Raw genomic sequence first — 25,750 nt, forward strand, 5'->3', positions numbered from 1 at the left:
CTGGGCTGACTGGAGCCTGCTTCACATTCTGTGTCTCCCACTCTCTCTACCTCTCCCCCACTCAATGGTGTCGTACATACGCCTATTGATATGTTTGATTCCTTTGCTTTCTTAGGCCATAAGCAGTGTTTAGAAGCTAAAACCAAGATAAAAGATTTGGCAAAATACATAATTTATAATGCACACCTACACGTACACACACACACACACACACACACAAATTCTTTAAGTTTATACTACAAGATTTAAGTGTCACTTCTTCTCCCACAAAACTATCTGAGGTTGACTGGTTTGTTCACTCCTTTAGCAAAGGTGTACTCTGTCTGCTAGGCACTCAGTGGGGATGGAATCCAATGTCAAGTTCAGTCGCCTCCCCTCAATGTGGACACGTCAGGCTACGCAGGAACGTGGTATATATACTTGCAACATTTGCGTACCTGAGTGGGTCTTACCCTAATTTTTCAGTGACATCAGTACCTTTAGTTTTATTCTTTCTCACTCAATTTCTTTTTTAAATGAAGAAGATAATAAATATTGAAACAGAAATATTAGTAAATACAATAAGTAATAAAGACAGAATTATTCAGATTGCTTCCCTTTGGTTGTTTCCAGTGTCAGAGGGTTAAAGGCCTGTTTCAATACTTGGGGGGAAATTATTATCTAGAGAAAAATATTTCTCCTGGAAACCCATGAAAAATTGTGAAATAGAAAAAGTGTTATCAGATCGGCTCAGTAGATGGATTATTAAAAAATTTTTTAAAAATCAGAGGTGATAGGACCTTCATCCTAGTTTTTAAATTAAAAAGTTAGGATTTTTTAAATAAAAAAATGTTAATAAAACAGCTTAGATAAAAATACTAAATAAAAAAAAAATTTAGAGCTCATACGTCCTTCATCTTCTGGTCTGATTCTCCAGAAACTCTTCAGAGATTACATTCTCTAGATTCAAAGGATGAAGGAGAGGGGGGCAACATCTTGAAAACGTTTTATATGACTCTCAGTATCTGTGACATTTCACTCATTTGCACAGAGATTTGGGAAAAGAGGAACTTCTGAGGGGTAGCAACTTCATCATCTATTTTCCCCTTGGGCACTGTGGCATTGATCCTAGATCTTCAGTCTGCTCCAAAGAATCTTTTTCCGCCCAACACAACACACCTGCTTGAAAATACACCTTACTACAATTAACAGGGACTGAAAAATATCAGCGGTGGAAATGCTACAGTTAACTCAACGTAACACAGGATTCGAAGGTCGGCCAGTTTCAACCCGAATGTAAAAGCCCAGGATACTCAACAGCAGCACTTCTTTAACACAAGCAGAGAAAAGCCATCCACCAGGAATTTGGGGAATTAGTTGGGGAATGCATCATGTTTTGTTTCCTGCTGTTCATAGATCACTGATCAAAAAAATCTATGAAAGACAAGACTCCACTTTAAAGAAGGGCAGTCTGTAGCGGGAAAGGACTTCTCTTTCAAAAGTCACTTTAGGTAAAAAGAAAAATCTTTTGTTCCTCTTCTAAGAGGAAGACTTTGATGCTTTATTTAGAACAAAGTGATATATCAATTATCCACAACTAGTAACATCTTTGAAATGTCAGAAAATAAAGCAAATGGATGTTTAGCTCTGAACATGCTCATAAAAGAGAAAGATATCCACGACTCTGAAATACGCTTCCTAACAGACAGTGGTCAAGATGAATATATTTAGAGTGATCTTGTGAGTAACATCCACCCAACACGGAGAGATTAATAATAATGCACACTGCCCAAGGAATGCGCAAAACCCTGGTTTGGGAAACAACCGCCACGTCGTTACCGTAGGTGCTACTTTTCGACCAGCAGTGGTAATACTCATTTTAAGAAAAAGAAGGTCCAGTAAAAGAAAGTATCATTAGCATTTTCTCTATTTTATTTTTAAATCTTTAGTAGAATATTGATTCTTCTTAATAAATGCAAATGCACCTTAATAATTCTATTCTTTCAGTGAAATACGATAAACACAAATCACATAAAACATGGATTAAATTCTAATTATTGGAACGTACTTCCTTGATCTCAGTAAGACATATGAATCAAAGGTATCGGAGAGAGAACTGTGCAATCTTTGGCTAAAGTAACATGGCGAGGGGCAGCTGGGTGACTCAGTCAGGCAAGCATCCGACTCTGGATTTCGGCTCAGGTCATGATCTCACGGTCTGTGAGACTGAGCCCCGGGTCGGGATCTGCACTGACAGCGTGGAGGCTGCGTGGGGTTCTCTCCCTCCTTCTTCCTCCCTGCCCCTCCCCTGCTCATGAGCTCTTTCTCAAAATAAATAAAGTAAAAAAAAAAAAAAAAAGTAAATGTTTATTTATTTTTGAGAGAGAGAGACAGAGTGTGAGTGGGGAGGGGCAGAGAGAGAGGGAGACACAGAATCTGAAGCAGCTCCAGGCTCGGAGCTGTCAGCACAGAGCCCGACACGGGGCTCGAACCCACAAGCTGTGAGATCATGACCTGAGCCGAAGTCGGATGATTAACCGACTGAGCCACCAGAGGCTCCTCAAAAAGTTAAAACAAATAAAACAACATAATGATCCAGGAATTCTGTCATGGTGTCAAATCTTCACTAGTAATTAACTAAAAGAACCCGGCCAAAAAGAACGTATTTTGAAAAGACAGGTCTACAACCTCCCCACGCACCCGCCATCTACCTTGGACAACTCCATGCCGGGCCCGCACTGCTTGCAGAGGACGCAGTTTCCAGAACCATCCCGGTACTCCTGCTGTCTGCAGTCTCCTGTTTCACAAATCACTTCACGCACCTGAAAACAAAGTTTCCCAAAATGTTACTTCTTTAAAGGTTTATTTATTTTTGAGAGAGAGAGAGACACAGAGGGGAAGCGGGGGCAGGGGGAGCAGAGAGAGAGGGAGACACAGAATGTGAAGCAGCTCCGGGCTCCGAGCTGTCCGCACAGAGCCCAACGCGGGGCTCGAACCCGCGGACCGTGAGACCATGACCTGAGCTGAAGTCGAAGGCCTGAGCCACCCAGGCGCCCCCCAAAAATGTTATTTTAAAGTAAGTTAATTACATTTTTTTTTTTGCAAGAAAGCAGCAGCTGATTATCAGTATCATCAGAATTATTCATACAAGCACCGAATGTCAATGTTAATTCAGAGTAAGGCCAATTTAATTTTCACGTTAGGAAGAAAAATCACTTTCTAAACAAGTCAGTGGAACAAATAAACCAATAAGCCTGAGTCTCCTCTGTATTCCCTGAATGAGGTCTTTTTCTTTTACTCTATTCTTTTCTTTTGGAATGAATGGCTATCTTCTTCTGCTACTTTTCTGAGTGCCCGAGATAGAGAACGACTTGGGACCTATTCCCTTTTCTAAGGAAGAAGCACCGGGCGAACAGACCAGTGCGGTGGGAAATGTCTGTCACACACAGGGGAATAGGAAATTGTTTTTGATGCTTGTAATAATGAGCGATTATTTAGTACAAACTACCTCCACCTCAACACAAGAGGGTCTACAGCGACGCCCTGCAAACTACCTGAATAAGGCGGGAGCCTCAACCTCTGGGGCAGGCAGGAGGCAGAGTCCCCAACAGAAAATGATCTGGGGCTGAAGGCCTAATAATCTCTTCTGGCCTCTCTTAACTCCCCTTGCCTACCCATCTGAAGGAGCTGGATTTTATTAGAGAGGCAGGAGACCCCAATCCGCCACAAAGGGGCTGTAATCGCTTTGTGAGAGAAATTCCACTCCCTCCCTCCCTCCTGGACCAGTCACTTGCATGTTTAACAACCCAAAGGAAAGAAAGGACATTTTCCTTACTCCACCTGCACCTCAGTCTCCACTGAGACCCCATTTCCCCTACTCTGTCTTTCAAGAAGACTTCAGGTACTGTCTTCAGGGTGAATAATTCTTTCTCCATTTGCAGATGACGATCCTATCTCCAGATATAATGAATTTCAGTTCTTTTGAACATCTTCATCAGTCTTTTGGGTCAAGTTTTCAAACATTAAAAGTCTCCATCCGTCTTTAATGTTTTTCGAAACCAAGAAGGATATAAGTAACTATATAAAAATAACAGCTCTTTTAAAAATCGATGCTAGGGGCGCCTGGGCAGCTCAGTCGCTTAAGCATCTGACTCTTGGTTTCGGCTCAGGTCATGATTTCACGGTTCCGTGAACTCGAGCCCCGCGTGGGGTTCCTCTGGGCTAAAGTGCAGAGCCTGTTTGGGATTCTCTGTCTCCCCCTCACTCTCCGCCTCTCCCCCACTCACTCTGTCTCTGTCTCTCCCAAAATAAATAAACTTAAAAGAAAACAAAAGGATTTTAACAGTTGCCACAAATGTCAAGACTCAGCAGCAATCTTTGCTTATTAATTACCTGCTCCCCTGATCAAGTACAATTTGAAAGAAAACTTTAAAAGATGGCGGTGGAAAGAGAAAACAGTTTCAATACTATTGATGGGAATTCTTCCGCTACATTCTGAAGAAAGTAAAGACTTGACTTACCAAATAGGCCAGTAAAACCACAATGGTGCAAAATGCTTTCTCTGGTCCCAGGAGCACTTTTAAAGCCATGGCTCTTTATTGTTGAAGAGTTTTCTGAAAGACAGGAAGATCTAGTTAACCGGAAGAACACCAGTCACTGCGTTCTTGTATTTATCTAGAATGTTTACCCTTAATAGATATACGAGGTAATACTATTTATGTCTTAAAGGAGATCGCTTTGTAAAAGATACATAGACAAATAATAGGTAAGCCTTTAACAACTGAGGTTGGGAGAATGAAAGCTTTGTGCCTCTGAAATTCATCCAAAATTCCTTCTGGCTCTGAATTCCTGGGTCTATACGTGACTTTATTTTCTTTTTTTAAAAAGATCTTATTTTTTTTAGGTAATCTTTACATCTAATGTGGGGTTGGCATTTAAAACCCCAAGATCAAGAGTAACATGCTCTACTGACTGAGCCAACCAGGAGCCCGTACACATGCCTTCATTTTCTACCCAAGTCTCGACAGTGTCCAGACTACTCCACCCAGCTGAGAGTCATATTCAAACAGTGACTATATAAACCTTTCATGTAGATGGGTTTGGTCAGGGCCAAGAGGGAAATAATCGTGATAAAATAACAAAGAACCTGTGCTAACCACTGTATGCCAGGCACAGTCTTCAGTGCATTAGCTCATTTACCTTCCTAAGTACTCTGAAGGTAGATACTATCATTATTCCTGTTTTATAGATGGGGAAACTGAGGCTCCGAAAGGGCAGGGTCACTTGCCCCAGATCATACTGCTAGTAAGCGGCAGAGCAGGACGCACACCCGGGTGGCCTGGCCCCTGGGGCTCTGGGTCACATATACCCTGCGACACAATCGGCTCGGTTTAATGTAAACATTACACTTGGATGCTGGGCCTTGAGCTCCACTAAGAACCAGAGACGGCCGATGTCTGGCACTGGGGAGTTCTTCCTCCAACCAGAACAGTGAAGGTGATCACTGAGTAGAAAAGTAAGCATTTATATTAAAACACCTAAAAACCAATTACAAGGGATGATATCGGAGGCATTTATCTTTCAATAAGAGGTAAACCAAACCTCTTTCTCTTTATGAGCAATGACCTAAAATACAGCAACAAACGTGGTTGCCTTTTTTTACAGATCCACACAACGTCAAGAGAAGAGATTTATTTAAAAAAAAAAAAGAAAGAAAGAAAGAAAGAAAGAAAGAAAGAAAGAAAGAAAGAAAGAAAGAAAGAAAGAAAGAAAGAAAGAAAAGAAGAAAGAAAGAAAAGAAAATGTGAAGACTCCACTGGTGGCTTCATCTACCAGGTAGAAAACAAGGGTTCAGTTTCCCTTCCAAGTTGAATCTTCCAAAACTAACAGGGACCCAGAGCAGACAATCAGACCACTTAGAAAGAAATCAGAGCAGGGCGCCTGGGCGGCTCAGTCGGTTAAGCATCGACTTCGGCTCAGGTCATCAGGTCATGGTCTCGCAGTTTGTGGGTTCGAGCCCCACGTCGGGCTCTGTGCTGAAGGCTCAGAGCTTGGCGCCTGCTTCACATTCTGTGTCTCCCTCTCTCTCCACCCTTTCCCTGCTTGTGCTCTGTCTCTCTCTCTCTTAAAAATAAATAAACATTAAAAAAGAAGAAGAAACCAAGGCAGAGAACCAGAACTGTGGGCCAAAGACCTCAAGAAAGACAGTAACACTATCAACAAAGGAGGCAGGCTGGGGGGAGGGGGGCGGCCAGCCAGAGGTGAGCCTGAACACAGCCGGGAGAGCTACCAGCCTGGGCACCCCAGTCCCGAGTAGGTCCAGTCATCAGGGCAACGAGGAATCCTTTACACATCTGTCGAACGAATGACCCATTCTGACTGAATGCAAAGTGTTGTGGGGCTTTGTTTATTTGTTTATTTTGCTTTTCTAGCTTTTTGGTCGTTATCTTCTTTTTCCTCCCTGCATATCTTGAAAGGACCCAGCAATTACCCGACCAGCTTCCTGCCTGTGCAGACACAGGATTGGGGGGAGAAGATAAAATCACATTCCCTGAAAAGTATGCTTCGGGTTATCTTTTTCGACATGGTCCTGATGTTTAAAAACGTGCTAAGTTTTCAAAGTAAAAACATAAAATCTGCATGGATTAAGCTCATATGGAAACGAGGGTATAAATGCGGAAGCATGCACACAAAATAGGAGAAAAGGGATTGATGGAGTCTGTGCCGCAGTGAGGCACCTGGTCTGGACAGACCACTGTACGGGGATGCCGCACTGGCTGCGGAGGGCACACGGATACTTAGCATCTTCTCCTTCCTCTTTATTTAAATGTTTATTTAATTTTGAGAGAGAGAGAGAGACAGAGCCTGAGCAGGGGAGGGGTAAAGAGAGAGGGAGACACAGAATCTAAAATTGTTTTTTAAGGTTTTATTTATTTTTGAGAGAGAGAGAGAGAGAGAGAGAGAGAGAGCATGAGCAGGGGAGGGTCAGAGAGAGACGGAGATACAGAATCTGAAGACAGGCTCCAGGCTCTGAGCTGTCAGCACAGAGCCCGACGTGGGGCTTGGGCTCACAGACCACAAAATCATGACCTGAGCCGAAGTTGGAGGCTCAACTGACTGAGCCCCCCGGGCCGCCCCTCTTAGCATCCTCTTAAAGGGGCGATTACTACCATGCATGCCAAGTTAGAAGTCACGGCCCTATGATTTTGACTTCAGAAGATACACGTGTTCTATGTACAAAAACAAATGAGCCGGAATACCATCAACAGTTAGGTTCATTCATACTGTGGCATGCTGGGTGAAGGTCTTCTCCTCTTATTCCTAAAAATTCTTTCTAGTGTATTTCACTGTTCATTAAGTAAATGAAAAAAATTCATGTATAATGTTCTTTAGGCAAAAAGACAAACTGCAGAGTCCTGCTTGAAAATCTATAAAAGAAGTGATGAGATAAAAATCACATAAACACTATTAAAGAAAAAAACAAAATTAAAATTTTTTAGCGTTTATTTTTGAGAGACAGGGCGTAAGTGGGGGAGGGTCAGAGAGAGAGGGAGACACAGGATCTGAAGCAGCTCCGGGCTCCGAGCGGTCAGCACAGAGCCCGACGCGGGGCTCGAACCCACAACCTGTGAGATCGTGATCCGAGCCGAAGTCGGACGCTTAACCGACTGAGCCACCTGGGGGCCCCATAAGTAAAAAAACATGTACAGTACTATGACTTTTGCCTCAGAAAGAGATCTATGTATTTTTTTAGTTTTTTCAGGAAAACACTGAATGGAACTACATCCGATGCGCTGACTTGTTTTATTCTCCCAACACATATGCTAAATTGAATAATTTGCACGGATTTATGTTTGCAAATGAACCTTTCACCTCCTCAGCCTGGCACCTATGCTCCTCATCATCTCACCTGCTAGCCCACCAGTGTGGTCACCGCTCTCCTGCCCGGCCGGCTGTGCCAGAGCCGCCCACCCTCATCTTTCCTGAGCGCCCGGGGTCTTGCCCTCTCACACAGACTGTAACCTTGGTCTTGAGAGCCTTTCTTCCTAAATCCCTCCAGGGACCTGGTCAGCTGCGCCCCCGCTGAGACGCTGTCCACGACCAAGCGCACTGAAGAGGTCTGCTCCCTATGGCCCTATGGGCCTTTCTTGCATCCATGCACAGTATGGGCCGTCGGGCCTACCAAGTATGCTTATTTTTACCCACCATATTGTCTGTTCTTCTGTTCCTTGAAAACAGGGGCCACACCTTATGGCTCTCTGTATTCTCAGTGTCTGGCGCAGTGCTGGGCCAGAGATTGAAATGTGCCATCGAAATGTCACTTCTCTTTTCTGTGACTTCTCTCGTGGCCTGGCTTTCTTATGCCAAGAGGCTGGGAAATAATTTAGATGGCGTAGCTTGTCCTGACAGCAGCTGGGAGCATCTGAAGTCCAGGTTCAAATGGTTTTTTCGCACGTAAACCCAATATGGGTAAAAATATTCTGGCTCGTGGTGGAAATTGTCAAGGGAAAGTGGCAACCAGAATGCGTGGGTTTTCAGTCCCATTTCTTAGCAGTGTCACTTTGAAACTACGTGTCTATAGAGATAAAGCTAGAACCTATCTCACAGGGGTGCTGTGAGGAAAGCGCTTAGCCCAGTGCCTAAAACTGAATAAACGCTTAACAGATGACTGGGGCTGAGGTCATTACTACAGCAGTTGCTACTGACGATGCCACTCATTAGCATGTGAACTTGGACAAGTAACTTAATCTGAGTCTCAGTTTCCTCATCGCTACGTAGGGCATAGTGATAACACCTCCTGGACTTGCTGGGAGGAATGGGTTTAACAGCACTTAAAAAGCACTTCCGGGAGAGTGCCTGGATATGAACTGTTTCTTACACATAGTAAGGGCTACGCAGGTGTCAGTGATGATTACTGTTGTAGTGAACGGCAGTTTTATGGAAGGTCATATGATCCAATGTATGTGACAGTCCCTGAAGCCTGTAACCTGCTAGACAAGCGGTGATAGAACACTATTCAGATGGTCGCAGTCTAGCGTGGCTGCCGATGCTTTAGATCTCGATACCTACAGGTCTGCAGAAAACACCCAAACACTAAGAATCAATTCAAAGTCTGCTCTAAGCACTTAGATGTCAAGGGCTGGGGTAAGGCTTTATACAAAGGCTAATTTTCCCCCTTACTCCCACACGCTCAGGTAGATAGTTATTTCCACCCAATAGGAGAGAAAACCAGGGGTCGAGGACATGCAATAGAAAGGTGAAAACCGAATCAAGTTCATGCCTGGTGACTCCAAAGTGAGGCTCTCGGCCACTCTGCCAGGTTGACTTAGGGCTATATCATCCCACGCGGTGGCATCCAATGACCCTTTTGGGTCAGTGCGAGCACCTGAACAAAACTGATCAACAAAAACAAAGCTATGTAACAAAGTAATACATGTAACGATCCATCCATTTATTGAACATGCTTTGATTAAATGGTTATTAGGTGTTTGACAAGAGGCAGTATCAAGTCGGGCAGGATGGTACAAAGGTGCACTCTGAGGAAGCTCACAGCTTAGCAGGGCTGGTGACATCTCCTAAGCACCTTTTCATCCAGCCTGGCAAAGGGGTATTTAGAAATAAACAATTTAGCTGGTAGGGTGGTATACGTGTGACTTTGCATTTCCTGGAATAAATTGACATACCTTGTGAAACACTTTGGCATTCATAAGAAGAAGGAAAATTTGATGAAATAACAAGTGCTTAAAAAATAATATTTAAAGTAAAAATAAGGCAATAAAAAGGCATTTATTGAAATTGCTTTTAGCGGCCGGGCATTCGGGGTCTGGCCCAGATAGAAGGCGACTTCGGTGTTCTGTTAACTTGGTGATGACTTATCAGCCACGAGACATACTAATGATTGGGATTATGGGTTTCCACAGTTTGCCCCCAAAATCCAGACTGGATCTCATCTACTAACAATCTAGCCACCGTTTTTGCAAAATGTGTGCAGAGAACCCTAAGCGGTAAGGAAAAGACTAATGATGCCTGGTTTGCTGTATTCTCAGAGTCGGGAAGTTCTGCCCCACTGGCTGTACCAACAGAAACAAACAGAGTGGCAGTATCAGGAGACCCAGGCAAGCGAAAAAGAAAACACAGGAGCCTGAAGCGCAGGGCTGGCAAACACTGTGTCCAGCTGCACAGAAAGTGGCTGCTCATCAAATCAAGCTCCTCGGCCTGTTTGTCTGAATGAACGGTAACTAACACCGTGTGTCCTAACTGGCCGGCCTCTAAAGGGGACGGACCAAGAGGCGCTGCGGCACACACCCCTTCTGCTTCCCTGTCCAGATCACGAAAGCCTACGCTGCTTTGCCCATAGGCAAAGAAGCGAGGTCGCAGGCAGCTGCACGGAGCCCGCCATGGAGGACCGGCTATGGGCGCCATCTCCTATCGGCCGGGCAGACCACTGGATCCCAAGCCACCATAGTTGTGTCAACCTGTGGTTCGCTCAACTGCCACCCCTTCTTTTGCCTTGGATCCTTCCCATGTGTACTGTGAGTCTAGCTACCATAACGCACCCCACAACCTATCAACGTTCTTCTGGGGTCTCCCTGGGTCTGGAAGGGCACCTCTCTTTTGTGGCTCCCTTGCACCCTGGGCTCATCTCCCCACCCCCGCAGAGTAATCATCTGGTTAGTTCATTCTCTTTGCAGCCCATTCTCTGTGCAGATGCGATTATTTTCTATGGTCGCGGTCGTGCTTAATTTTTTTGTCATTAAGTTTCCAGTATCAAAAATAAAGAATTCTCTGAAAAGACTAGAAGCTCCAGCAAGTGTGAGTCTCACATCAAGGCAACGGGAGCTAGAGCTGAGCGTCAGTTGTCACTCACACAGGAGAACGTAGACTTCCTCGTGCCCCAGGCTCCACCACTCCCTGCGTCACACGGGACACCCTCTCTTCACTTCAGCACCAACCAACCCATCTGAGTTTACCACCAATTGCGGTTCCTGGGCTTAATGGCAAGATGAACGGATTTTGCTCTAGAACTCTAACCCGCCCCAAACGCGTGCCCAGTACACATGGAATGAATGAAGAAATTCACTAGTTAGGGATAACATTTTAGCCCCTACGATTGTTATAAGAACTAAAACAATATATGTGGAGGGGCGCCTGGGTGGCTCAGTCAGTTAGTTGTCTGACTTCAGCTGAGGTCGTGATCTCACGGTTCATGAGTTCAAGCCCCGCGTCGGGCTCTGTGCTGACAGCTCAGAGCCTGGAGCCTGCTTCTGATTCTGTGTCTCCCCCTCTCTCTGCCCTTCCCCTGCTCACGCTCTGTCTCTCTGTGTCAATAATAAACAAACATTAAAAAAGTATTAAATAATATATATGTGGAAAATATGTGCAGCTGTAACTTGGGATTGAAATATAAACTGCTCTGGTAGAACACAATTCGATTCAGGACCCCACTTCTTGAACATCATGGCATAATAATATTAACAAAGACCAGGAAAGAAGAATCTGGTATTTATTTTTCTAATTTTAACCATCCAATAACCTTTCTGAGAATGGCCTTTGTTTTTTATCTGACAAACGACCAAAATGCATGCACTTTAGAATAATTCAAAAAATCGGGATCTTTTTTCCAGAATAAATTAATTTTATTTTTTCGTCTCTTTTGGGTTATTTGATTTATGATCCGGCATACAGAGCACGCAATAGGTAACAGTTTTCATCTCATAAAACTGTATTACCATTATGTAATAAGGCTACACTCTCAACTCATACATTTTTCCAATATGCAATAAACTGAAATATTTTTTAAAAAATCAGCATTAAAGTAAACTGGCAGGCTTACAATGTATAAAATAAGCTTTGAAATAAAGCCAGTGCTATACATACGGTCTTTTTCGTGGCAGACCATAATCATAAATGGCTTAGAAATACTGTCAGTCCCATAGGCTGAGAGAATAAAACTTAGTTAGAAATTTAGGCTACAGCTATTTCCAAACAGGACAATAACCCCTGGAATCTAGCCTTCAACTTCCTTCTGTTCTGAAAATCATTCTTCCTGCAGCCTCTTTTGAAGCCTACTTAGCTCACCACAGCACACTGTAATAAACATATACATATTGTTGTTGGCCGGGAAATGGGAAAGATTTCCCTTTTTCAAATCATGAAATATTTTCTACTACAAACTCCGCAAGCTTTACAATGTTCTGTTGCCAAATACAGTATCTTCAATTCTCCCAAAGTCCAAAAACATTAGGGGCCCACTCACAGTCAAGGCTTCTGCTGTAATTTTTTTTTTTCAAACGGAACTTAACTCAGGATAGGGTTTTTGAAGATTATTTCTTTTTGTTTCTTCGAGTTGCCGACACTACCATCTTTGCCTTGGGAAAAGCACGGTCAGTGTTCGCAAAATGTGGCGGGTTGTACCTAAGGCACCTCCCCCACCTCGCTGCAATTCACATGTTTTTCTATCTCAACATGCAAATAGAACAAAGGTAGCATCAAGGACTGTGGGGGCCTCAAAGGCCTACACAGTGTATCTTAAAAGAACCGTGCATAACTACTTCTAAAACACAGCTGTTTCAATTTTTATTTTAGAAGTCTGGATCAATTCCAAAACTTCTCTTTAAAACATTTGAAGTGTTCTTTTCCAGTGTAAGTGGCGTCCATTCTTTTAGATCGCCTCATATTAAACCCATCCAAGCCCACTGAAGAGTGCCCACATAATGTTTAATCTCCAGATACACAAGTTCCTTTGTTTTATCTAATTGCTGATGGGTACTGGTTCTCTTTGTAAAACCCAGGTTTTCAAGCTTCAGTCTGAAAGGTACCTATTCTGTGATGTGTGGACTAAAAGATAGCCCAATACTGTTTAAACGTCTTACTTTAAATGTAAACATTTTGGACGGATAAAATACAATGAAGGAACTCACAGCTCAACCTGTAAATCCCAAAAAGAAACTGTGTTCATACTGCTTTACTGTTCGCTTCCTGCAGCTAGTAAGTTACTCTAAAAAGGCTGTGAACGTTTAATAATCAGCTGCTGTGAGACAAATGTACTTCACTGTTGAACTGTTCTTGGCTCTCTTACCACACAAGCAGCTGTCTATTTATTTGGAGTGTAATTTATTCAAGGTGGCTATTCGTATTCAACCTGTCATCAACAGATAGGGCATGGCGGCCTTTTCCCGAATTTTTTTTTTTAAATACTGACTCAGCAGATTTAAAAGGCCTTGTTTTCTTCATATATTCATGGTGGCTGCAGTTTTTGTCGTGTGTTAATTTTTGAATGATGGCACTGGTCACAGGGGATTGGGTTAAGCTTAGAGATTTAAATGGAAAAGGAGAATCCAATTCCCTTCATGAGTGTTAGCTTACTATTTCACTTATGTTTCAAAAATTCCCAACATGCCCTAGATTCGTGCATTAGAGCTATAACTAGTGAATTAAATTAACTTATTAAGGACAACATCTGACTATGACATGTCTCCACTTTTCCATTCATATGCATGTGTGGGTAGGTATAAATCATATCTAGTGATTATCTGAAGTACAGTTAATTTATTTTTCTGTTCTTTTAAAAAGCCTAGATTAGCAGTGTTCCTTATTCCATTTTCTGAGGACAAGTACTTTAACCCTGTAATTCCAAGTGCATTAACAGTCTTCACATGTCCTTAACTTCAAATTCAAGATAGAATTCAAAGTCAAATTCAAATTTTGACTGTGTGCCTGGACTCATAGTCAAAAGACACTCTCAAAAGAAACAGATAACTTCCATCAATGTCCCAGAAAATGCTAACACAGTATCTCAAGGTCAGCACTTGCTATTCTCAAGTCAATAAAGTCACGGGGCCTCGGTAATAAAGTGGACGTTATAAGACATTTCATTGATCAAAAAACAAAGAACTTACAGAGCTATGCGTTGATGTCAAGGTATCATTTTCGCAATGAAACTACATTTCTATGTTTTGTATTATTTTCAGAACAACTTGATAAATATCACCCAGGATACATTTCTTTTTAAGTATCCACGTCTCTGTGAATAACAATTAATGCCAAATACTTTATTGCACCGTGGGACTCAATTCTCACCCCCCTCAAGTTACCAATCTTTAAATTAGAGACTAAGCAGAGCCTGAAATAAAATATTTTAAAACTATATGAAAGTAGCATTGGCAAAAATGCCTAAGGCAAAACTGCACGACAGAAAACATACTGAGCAAATCCTGAACTAATGCAACATAATCCTCTCTTTTGCAGAGCAGTACCTGGTCATGAAATAACAGCATATTAAAATCTTCTGTTTGCAGAAGTCAAGTTTAACAGTAACCGTTTCCTGTTTATGTGAAGAAAGTGTCTTCTAGTAAAGGAAAACTGTCCATGGAGTAAAAAAAAAAAAACCACACCTGCATAAATATTTTGAGTTAAGCTGTTTCGACTAAAGAAATACTGAACAAGGCTTATGGCTGTGTTTGCAAACTGAGTCCTCTTAGGAAAATGCAAAAATTAAAAAAAAGTGACGTGGATTCCTTGAACAACAGAGGAACAGTCTGCTGCCATCAAAACAGATCACTTAAGTCCCAGCCTTCCAGACTTCGTCTTCAAGAGCTTGTCGGGGACTTTCTATTGGACGCGAGGGCGTGAGACCCGGACGGGGGCCGTGGGCGCCGACCCTCCGCGCTGCCCACCGCGGCACCCACGCCCACACCTGCGAGCGCGCGTCTGCCCCGAACGCGTTTACGCAGCCCCGGCAGGCGCGGCGGGGGTCCCCGCGGCGCGCAGGCCGCGTCCTCGCGAGCAGCGCGGGTCCACGCAGGGGCGCCTCCGCGGGGCGCCCCGGCTCCGGCCCGGCGGCAGCCTCACGCGCGTGCACTTACACGCGCACGCACGTCCCTCCCAAGCCGATTTTCCACTCACAAGGTCCCTGGACGTGAGGAGCCGCTCCCCCCGCCGCCGGAGGGCCGGAGGCGTTCACTTTCCCGCGTCCCCTCGCGGCTGCGACGGAGCCCCCTCCCCCGGGGGTCCTCCCTCCGCGCCTGGCTGTCGCCCCCGCCCGGAGGTCGCCGCCACCCGCCTCGGTCCGCCCGCTCCCCTCCTCTGCACCGACGCCACCCTCGCCGGCGACCCCCGCGTCAGGCGGCCGCCGCCTCCCCGGCTGCCCGGCCTCGGGGACACATCGGGGGCGGGGGCTACGGACCTCCGCGCGTCTCCCGGCGGAGCCCGGCACCCACCTACCTTCCCAGGGACCTGGGGGGCTCCGCCGGCCGCCGCTCCGCGTCGCGCCCTGCGGGTCCGGGCGGGCGGTGCGGCCGAATGGGCGCGCGGAAAGGGCCGGGTGCAGGGTCCGGGGCGCGCAGCCGGGTCGGGGGTCCTCTCGGCGCGCGAGCCCGAAGCTGCCCTGCGCCGCGGGCTGCGCGCTCTCCCGTAGCCGGGCAACGGCAGCCGCCTCGCCGGCCCCGCCCACCCAGGGCCGGCCCCGCCCACCCAGGGCCGGCCCCGCCCACCCAGGGCCGGCCCCGCCCACCCAGGGCCGGCCCCGCCCTCTCGCCCCGCCTCCGGCGCTGGGCCGGCCCGGCTCCCTCTGCAGAGGTCTGAGCCTCTGGTGACTTGCCCTCTGCCGCTGCGAGAACCGAGCCAACGAATGCGTCCCGCAGGCTAAGTCGGGCCGTGGGGGGTGGGGGTGGGGGGAGAGCGGGGGGACCCAGACCAGCAAGAGCTTGGCTGTGTGCGGGGGACTGTCCTTGGCGACGGGAGAGAGCCTCCGTTTGGACTCTCGACGTGCCCTCTCAGGACCTTTGCGCCTTTCCCTTGCCCGGTCACGTCCTACCCAGCCCCTGCCTCTGCGTAGGAGGCAAGACCCCCAGAAAACCATGTGGCACGTTTGCTCGGGTCGATCAAAATCATGGGGACCTAGTTCATCAGGAATCGTCTTACGTATTCATTGACGCATTTTTCCAGCAGATACTCATCCAAGGCGCCCGCCCCCCTTCTCCCCCCAGAAATCTCTAAATATCAGTTAACAAGGCGAATCCTTGTATACGCCTGGGTCTGCCTCCTCCATGCAGCACTAGCCCAATGCAACCCTTAGGGTCGCTCCATAACCTGGAATTTGCAATTTTGTGGAAGGTGTTGCAACTTCTGAACTTAATGCACTTATCAAACGGAGCTAATGGTGCCCAGTTTGCAAATTTGTTGCAAGGAGTGAGAGTCCTGTACATAAAAAATACTTTTTCGGCGGTAGAATGCTATAGAAATGTCAGCAATCACCATTTCATCTGTCCAGTGAGTGAATCAAAGGGGAAAGGTCCTTCCAACCCAAGACAGTGTGCATGACTTTGGTGAAAAGAGGCACCCACCATTTCTTGTCTGCTGGTTTTGTTTTCCTGACACAACTACACCACTCTTTGGATGGAACAGTATCCTGTGTTTCTTTGCGGTACCTCGAAGCCCAAAGTAGCCCCTCAATAAATATTTGTTGAACGAATAAATGAATAAGTTGTTCTAGTTCATTTCCGATAGCACATCTTGCGATCTCGAGAACACCGCCGTGCTAAACCAGGTTCTTGTGAAAAATACATTCAAGATATTATCATTCCCAAGGGTCACACCCCAAGAGTATCTACTTCAGATCTAACAGAGCCTGAATATGAATCCCAATAACGACTTTGTAAATGACTGGCAAATAATATGCACTATCTTACCCCAACCTCAAGGCAAGTCTCCCATCCTTAGATTGACAGGTGGTTTCGAAACACACCATCTATGGCCAGTTCAATTTGCTCCTTGATGAAAAGGGGGAGGGAGGGGTGTGGTGGGTAGGCGTTGTCACGCCACTCCTCCCCGCATAAGCCACTCTCTGTGAGGAGCTCTGCTAAGTGCAGCTCCCTGAATCTTCCTAAATGGCTCCATACTCGGCAGCCCTAGCCCAGCGTCATGTGCTGCCGCCCAGGGAGGCCCTTCCTTCCTTCAGCCTCATGCAGAGGAGTCTGCCCCGTATTTATCGTATTTATCGGGAACTAAGAGAGCTTCCCCAGCCTATCCGTGCTGTGACCCAGCACCACTACATGTACCGCGCTAATGTGCTTGTTATTATATTGCAGTCACCTGTTTGACTGAGTCCCTTTTCCCACCTAGACTCCAATCACCTGAGGGCACGTGTTCTTAACATCCCAGAGTCTGGTAGCTAGGGGACTCTGCGTCTGTGTTCAGCTGAATTGTTGCCTCTTCCTTTGTAAGGCCCCACACACTCACCCTTTCTTCCTCTTCTTCCCTTTGTCCCACTCTCTCCACCAAGGTACAGGCCCTCCCCACCTTTCGCCGGAATATTGTCCCAGTCAAGCTTTCTCCCCATGGGTCTGTCCAGCGGTCAGCCTTTCATCCCCGCGCTGTCTAATTAAAAGATTTGCGAGAAGGCTCCTCATTGTTAAGAACGGCTTTCCTACTCCTTAAATGAGCAATTCAAAGATTGCCGAGTTGGGGCTCCACCCCCCTTTTTCAGCCTTATCTTTCTCTCCGCTAGACCACACACTTTCTATTCTGGCCAAACTGGTCTGCATGCCTCGCCTCCAACGTGCGTGCCCGGAACTTCCCCCTTTCCTTGGCTCTCTGGGCTTCCTCTTCATGCTCACCTCGTCCCCTTACTGCTCCGCCTCCTTACTTACCCACCTTCCTCCCACTTCAGAACCAGCTGGAAAAAGCCTCAGCTCTCATGGGTCTATCCAAGATTCGTGCACTTCTTACTACACTGGTAGCACCTGCATCCTGAGTGTGACTTCGCTTTCTTCCTTACGGAGCTAAAGTGCTCACAGAGGAGGGGTATATTTTGTTCAGACTCGTATCTCTGATAATATCAAACAACTAAGCAAATGTTCAATAAATGTTTTCTCGGTGGAATTTAATCTGCCGGCTCAAGAACTACCTCTCTGACTTCGGCTCAAAGCTCTTTTGTTCCCTGGCCTCCTTTTATACTTAGACACAGTGAGACATTATTTGGTCCATGAGTTCTTGCATCATTTCGTGTGCAGATGATTGACCTGCCCGGTGAGCCTATTCATTGGCTATGGAGAGAGACATTATTGTTAACATGCATAGGCCCTGGCATCAGACTATCCGGTCCTGGGCACCAGTTTGCCATTCACTCTTGCTTACTCTTGGAAGAAGAACTTATCCTCCTTAAAGTTCCATGTTTTTCATCTGTAAAACATGTCGTTTCATTGGTGGTTGCTCAATAAAATAAGGCATTTAAAGCACTTAGCTCCATGCCTGGCGCAGAATAAATGCTCACTAAACGGCAGCCGTTATTAGTAGCAGGGTATCTACTGTAGGGCATCCCATGCCCAGCAGCAGTAAATAAATGATAATTGAAATGATATTTGCCAGTGGGGACAATGGGCATTGGAACTCTGCACTCTTGCTATTATATGCATCTTATCCTCTAAAGAAGAGTCTGGTTAAGGTCAATAAATACTGCCCACTTTATTTATTTATAGTGTTTATTTATTTTTGAGAGACACAGTGTGAGCAGGGGAGGGGCCGAGAGAGAAGGAGACACAGAATCTGAAGCAGGCTCCAGGCTCTGAGCTGTCAGCACAGAGCCTGACAAGGGGCTCGAACCCACCAACCGTGAGATCACGACCTGAGCCGAAGTCGGAGGCTTAACTGACTGAGCCCCCCAGGCACCTCATACTGCCCACTTTACCACACTCATTCAGATACTGGAAGACAGGAGGACATTTCCCCCTCAGGTTAAACTAATGAAGTAACATGGTTAAATAGATAAAATAGTTTTAGTGATCAGCCTGCTCACTAGAAGGAAAGTTCAGGGAAAATTGTTTGAGTGTCTAATAATTTCTAGCATAAATGGCTACTATTCCTTGGGAAAATGTAACAGAGTACAAGCTACGTGAGAATACTGAATTTTGTCTGTCAATGGAGTTTAATTTGCAGTGCCTGGCACATAGTAGGTACTCATTAAAATTTGTTACATGAATTAATAAATGGGAGTGAGGGTCTCAAAGATGAATAAAGTTTGTCAAATCCAGCTAAGAAAATGAGGGAAAAAATAACCAAGATGCAGCTACTTAAGTCATTCTCAACTCACATTGCTGCCAATTCCAGATTATCAGTGTAGGGTTGGGGCCAGACATGGCGTGACTTGCTCAAGGTCACACAACAAGTTAATAATAGAGCTGGAATCCAAATCCAGGCTCCCTGGATCTTAATGTAATCGTCACCATACCACTCGTGCATAAATCGATATACACAAAAAGGCCAAGGAGATTATTTAGAGGAAAGTTGTTAGAGGTTATAGCACTTGCACTGATCTTTGTGAATTTATGACATCTCCCATTGGTTAGACTTCTCATGTGTTTGATGACAGAAGAAATAAATGGGCCCTCGACTCTCCTCCTCTCTTTTCTGATAAACATGGCAGACTCCTCTGCATGTGGCTGAATGAGGAACAGGCTTGCTGGGCAGCAGCCCATAGGGATTCCCCAAACTCCTCTCACAGAGGGTGGATTATGCTGGAAGGAATGGTTTGATAAAGTTGCTGGAAAGCCCCACCTACCCCTTTCACCCCTCCCTCCCTCTTTTCATCAAGGAGCAAATTGAACTCACCATGGACGGAGTGAAACCACCTGTCAATCTAAGGAAGGGAGACTTCGTAACTTAGTGGTGATTCTGGCAAGTGGGTGGCTTTGAGGAACAACTCAGGAGCCAAAGCTGGGTGGCTTGTGACAGCAGAGGGGACATTAAGCACAGCCACGTGGGACACTCCTTCTGCATCCCTTTTCATCACCTTTTTTCCACATTGGGCTGACAAAATTATAAAGCATCGCTTTCAAGGCGCCCCAAAGTACTCATTTTTCCAGGGTGACTTGGGCTGTCTACCCCCTTGCCATCAAAGAGAAGAGAGTCTGACTAAGCCACTGGCAGGTACCTGAGTTCTGTCTCTTGAAGTAGCTATAGATTCTAGGCTAACTGATGGGAGACTATCAAAAAAAAATGTCTGACAGCTTTTATAAAATATATCAAAAGAAAGAAAACTATAGAAACTGCTTTTTGGGCAAATCTTTGGTTATAGTGTTTGCTAACAGTCAAGTTGGCTCTATACAATTCCTATGATGGAAACAATTAGTTGTCTAGCCCTAGAACAGACGTGTTTCTGAAATCAGATACACCCTAGTGCTGCCACTTAATTAGCCTTGTGATCTTGCACGTTATTTATGAGTCCCTCTGAGACTCGCTTTCCTCATCTGTACAGTGAGGGTGACAGACAATTACTGTGAGAGAAAACATTTTAGAAAACATTGTGAGAGTGCCTGGCACACAGTACTCGGTAAGTATCAATGAATTAACTAATAATTAGTGCATTAATAAATATTAGTGACTGTTACGGAATAATAATCAGTAAAGCTTTATATGAAAACTTTATCAGGATGATAAGACACGGGGATGACTATTCGGCCTCAAGAGCAGTATCTATGTTCAGCGTGTATAGTCAATAAATAAATTAAGTTTATTCACAAGAAATGTTTTTTTCCCCAAGGGAAAAAAAAGGAAAAGAAAGAGCTAAAGAAAACACGTTCAGGGATTCTTAACATAAATATAGTACGAAACGCAGATCATGTGCAAGCCATATTAAATTTGCAAAGTGAAATCTCACAAAAATCCCACTGGGAATCTCCCTCAATGAATAACAACATTTCATTAACTATTAAACTTTTCAGGGACATCTCAGAAAGCAGGAGTCCCTAGAAAGCACATAAACTTATTTATATATGCCCACATACACAGGCAGACTCACACAGATAGATAGAATTCCAGGGGCGCCTGGGTGGCTTAGTCAGTTAAGCGTCCGACTTTCGCTTAGGTCATGATCTCGCGGTTCGTGGGTTCGAGCCCCGCGTCGGGCTCTGTGCTGACTGCCAGCTCAGAGCCTGGAGCCTGTTTCAGTCTGTGACTCCCTCTCTCTCTGACCCTCCCCTGCTCACGCTGTCTCTCTCTCTCTCCTAGAAATAAAATAAAAAACATTAAACAAAATGTGGCAATCATTTAAAAAAAATTAAATTTTCCAGGGAATTCATCATTTATCATAGTTATTAAATTTATTGTCATAAAATTGTCAATAATAATCTTATTTTAATATGNGGGTTCGAGCCCCGCGTCGGGCTCTGTGCTGACTGCCAGCTCAGAGCCTGGAGCCTGTTTCAGTCTGTGACTCCCTCTCTCTCTGACCCTCCCCTGCTCACGCTGTCTCTCTCTCTCCTAGAAATAAATTAAAAAAAAAAAAAAGAATTCCACATTGCAGTGAGACATTGACTTTGGGTCAAAGTGACTTTAGGGGCACCTGGGGAGCTTAAATGATTAAATGTCTGACTCTTGATTTCGCTCAGGTCGTGCTCTCACGGTGGTGAGATTGAGCCTTGCATTAGGCTCTTTGCTGGGCGTGGAGCCTGCTTCAGATTCTCTCTCTTCCTGTCCCTCTGCGGCTCCCCTGCCTGAGCGTGCTCTCTCTCAAAAAAAAAAAAAAAATCATTTTAAACATTACGGTCCATCATGTGTAGCAGTAATTGTGTTCAGACTGCTTAGAAATACAGAAGCCAAAGGAACAGTTGGAAGATAACCAGACTAATCCAGTTGACTGACGTATCTATTGCAGAAACAAAAATATATATACTCCAATAGGAAGTGGCTATCTCACTCTCATTATCTCTCAGCCTAACATTGTTCTCTGTTCAGCTCATAGTGCATTTAATTTGTTGTGCAGTGGTTAGAAAATAGACTAATGCATGGTGGAACACTGGATTTGGACTTGAAAAACCAGCCGTGTGACCTTGGTTAGGATGATCCAGTTAACTTTTCTCTAATCTCAGTTTTCTCATCTGCAAAATGGCTATAAAAATTCCACCCTGCTTATTTCACAAGGATAGAGTCAACTCCCTCATTTCACCCACAAGAAAAACAAGGAGTGAAGGGACTCTCTTAAGGTCACAAAGCGAATCGGCGACAGCATCAGGACTAGAATTAAAGGTCTTTTGAAGACTTGGACCTGCTACAGTAACAAAGCTACCATTGAAGCAATAGATAAGAGAGGGCTTTGAAAATGTAACACAAGTCTGTCCTTCATGGAAGCATTAATGGAGCATGGCTGCTTAAGTCACAATCAAGTTCATCATGTGGCAATTAATTAAGAAATGCCTTTTGAAAAAACTGTACCTGGACACTCAGTAATAGCCATCTTTCCTTTAAAATCAAATGCAATCTGTTTCATTTCTCAACCAAGACACAAGAAGTAAACAATCAACTGAATTAATTCAGACACTGAAGTGGATTTTCAAGGACTTGACTTGCCCCAGCTAGTTTCCTACAAAGCCTAAATTAATCAGATAATTGCTAATTCTGCCTTTTGTTTAGTGCCGGGGAGAGTTTGTATCTGTTAAAACGAACCTAGTAGCAGAGGAAACAATCATTTACAAAGTTTTATAAATTCCAAATGTAAACTAAATGATCAAGGTCCTAAGCGTGTTATTTCTTCAGGCATCCTCTCCACTTGTTACTTTACAAGCTAATGTTCTTTATTGGAATGTGAACATTAATACTGCTTTTGTGATTTAAAGAGGAGTTTTTTCAGCAAACAAATGAAAGAATCGACCTAAACTGATACCCCAGGATATTTTGAACACGCGTTGTTACATTGTCAGTAGAACAAAAATTTAAATGCCTCTCCTGGCATGACTAAAAACAACAGTTAAATCTTTTAGATTAAATTCTCACTGACACATTTCTAAAATATAGTCAGCTTAGTATGGTTTTAAATAATATCCTCTTAACAGCTATCACAGTTTTAAAATTAAACAAACAGTGCTAATTACCCTCCTTCTAATATCTGGAGGAAACTTTAGAAAGTAATTAAATTAATTGGCTCTGAAAATTAATTACATATGAAATGAGGCTCATTAGACCTTTCCTGTTTCATCAAAATTTCAAACTAAAGGATAACTAATCTTATCACTTATAATTTCTTTGTGGTTCAGCTAGCATAAAATACACCATTGTGATGATAATTATTTTACCCAAATAAACTTAAGACTAGAACACTAAAGAGAACTGATATGAACGCAGACTTTGGCACTGTACTAAATTCTTGCATCTCAATGTAAAGATTTCTCTGTGTGTGTGAGTTGTGCGTGCGTGTGTGTGTGTGTGTGTGTGATCATTGAACTGACAAAAAACAACAGTTAACTTTCAAATTTGGCATCCACCACAATATATATTTTGGTTTTGCCAAGTCAAGTATAAACCAAAGTGAAAGTTTGACTGAAACCTATATGTAGCATGGTGACTGCTGATCACCCAGATAGTTTTCATAAACAGTTGGCAAATTGAAACTTACAACAGCTGTCACTATAAATTCAAAGTAAATGTTAATTTAGGAATACTAACTGCGGGAATGTTTCTGTAAATAAGGCTTGTGCTCTTTCCAAAGATTACAGAAAATCACCAGAGAATTTTTTTTAACAACACTTGGCACAACTCTCCCCTCTCTGGTTTAAAATGCTTCAGTTTTACACATAAAGGCTTTAATCATACTTGAATGCCTTTTCAGTGATTCCCTGGAGGATGCAAACTGCATAAGGAAATGTATTTGATGGGTTTACATCTTGGAGGTGAGAGAATAAATAAACTAAGGCACAATATTGCCACACATGCACTATACTCTTTTTATACAAGAAAAGAAGGAAAGCCTTGGCATCCAGTAAAGTTCCCCAGCCTGTTTACTAAATAAAGTAACCTGTAAATACTTAGAGCAATTATAGCTTGCAGATCTCAGGCTCTGAAGGCGGTTTGTATGCTAAAGTTAGCGCTCTGTTTTCTTCTGTTGGAACAACTCATTTCCAAGTACAATCGGCATGACACGCTGCAAACTCTTTTGTATCAACTATTAAACTGGCACTGAGAACCGTGTTTACTCCAAAACACCCCTGAAACATAGTGTAGCGTTCAAGAGCAGAAATGCCTGCTTTCAACTGATGAAAGCCGCCGTCCCCTTAGCACACACAGGAAAAGCGAAGTGAAACCTACGAGAAAACATGAAATTCTGTACCTGCAACGTGCTGAACTGTTTCCAGGGCTCACCCTTTCGGCAACTTAGTTTCTCCTTGGCAGCATTTCTGTGCCAAATGCTTCTCCCTTCCCAAAAATGTATGTCAGCACAAGCCCAGACGAAACTTCAAATCCAGGAAAATAAAATTAACCATGCAGATCAAAGGCAGACGAGCAGGGAGATGAAATGCCGTAATCTGATCCGTGATCAGTTGGAGAACATCAAAGGCAGGGCTAAGTTTATACATATGCACGAATATCAGCAAAGTTTCCCTTTCGGCAGGTAGTCGCCCTCCCGCCTCAAAGTCCGCAAATTCTTTTGTTTAACACGGATCACGTTGTTTTCCTCTCTCTCTCTCTCCTTTTTTTTCCCCTTCCCCTTTGCAACACCGGTGGCTCTCCCAGGCTTGGGCTGAGTGGCTGGATTCGTCGCTTTCTCGGTTCCCAAGCTGTGTTGTGGATTGTGTGTTGGAGGCTTTGCCTAGTGCCAGCGGGTTCTGCTTTATCCCTTTCATCTCGCTGAACTGCAAATCCCATGACATCATTCAGCGCCGTGGGACTGGTAGGAGAGCTATAATTCAGCCTGTGGGGGAGTACAACTCCAGAGAAGCCCCAGTCCGCCTGGTTTCTAATCACGCTAGGCTATTGTGCCTCACGCAGCACAGTTTCTGTTATCTGCTTCCCAGTTGGAAAAGACAGCGATTGCCGGAGCGTGATAAGATCCGCCATCCATCTGGGTTCCAAATGACTGCATTTAATTGCCTCTTCGTTGATAAGAATCACCATTTTTCACAAAGGCTGGGTGTCAAATACTCAGCAGTTAAATGTCGCTGTAAGACCCTTCCAGAAAACAGCCAGGGGCCCTGCTGCATGGAGAGGGTAACATTTCACAAGTGTGTCTTTGTCTTAAGTGTGACGCATCGTTAAGGATTTAAAGCAAGTTAAGTTTTCCTGGAAACTTAAATTATTAGACGTTGAACACCAACGACACAGGGGTGGTTCAATTAATTGCTCGGCGGATAACCAGCAATTAATCAGTGGCTAAATAAATATGTGCCACCTGTGGGCAGGGATTTACCCCTGATCTTCATCGGGGATTCTGAAAATTATATTTTAAAACGACGCGTAGTTGTTAGGTAGGTACAATTTGGGAACACCTGTTGAGCGTTCTTAAAATTCGCAAAAGAGAAGGATTAGGTGGAGGAAAGCTCTTGCCCTGTGCTCACCCCAAAGCTCTCTGCCTTTGGGACGGTTTCTCCTAAATCCATAGTTTGTACTCATCCCTCACACAAAATCACCACGTGAGTCTAATTCTCCATGATTTAAAAAGAAACCCATTGCACGCTGTTTAGAACCTTCTTACTATTGGTTCATCACAACTGGCGGATTCAATACAATAAGATTGAGTAAGATTGTGTTTTTAGTATTTATCAGACTAGAAGATAATCAGAAATTCCATCTTCATTACAATCCAGGGTACAGTGCGTTTCTGAATCCAGGCCACTCTTTCCACGGAATGAAGGAAAGTTTTCTATCTCCTAAGGGATAGAAACTTGCCACCTTTTAGAAGGCGGGTTGAAAATGTTTTTGCCAAACCGAGGACACAGTAGTTTAATCTTTCTTTACATAACTTCCCTCCCTAATTTGTCTCATCTACTTTTTCCTGAAAGTGTACTTG

General features: G+C 44.3%; 1 protein-coding gene across 1 annotated transcript in view; it reads right to left on the reverse strand.

Moving 5' to 3' along the window:
* Positions 1-24,499, reverse strand: part of TNFRSF19 (TNF receptor superfamily member 19) — a 93,762-nt gene extending 69,263 nt beyond the window's left edge. Inside the window, exons 1-3 of the mRNA XM_039255529.1 lie at positions 24,074-24,499; positions 4,500-4,592; positions 2,691-2,801 (exon numbers count right to left, since the gene is read on the reverse strand). Coding sequence (XP_039111460.1) covers positions 2,691-2,801; positions 4,500-4,568 — 180 coding nt within the window. The 5' untranslated portion in view covers positions 4,569-4,592; positions 24,074-24,499. The remainder of the gene's footprint in view (positions 1-2,690; positions 2,802-4,499; positions 4,593-24,073) is intronic.
* Positions 24,500-25,750: the final 1,251 nt, after the last annotated feature.

Source organism: Hyaena hyaena, unplaced genomic scaffold (genome assembly GCF_003009895.1).
Source record: "Hyaena hyaena isolate Hyena2069 unplaced genomic scaffold, ASM300989v1 scaffold_11, whole genome shotgun sequence".
Classification (NCBI taxonomy): domain Eukaryota; kingdom Metazoa; phylum Chordata; class Mammalia; order Carnivora; family Hyaenidae; genus Hyaena; species Hyaena hyaena.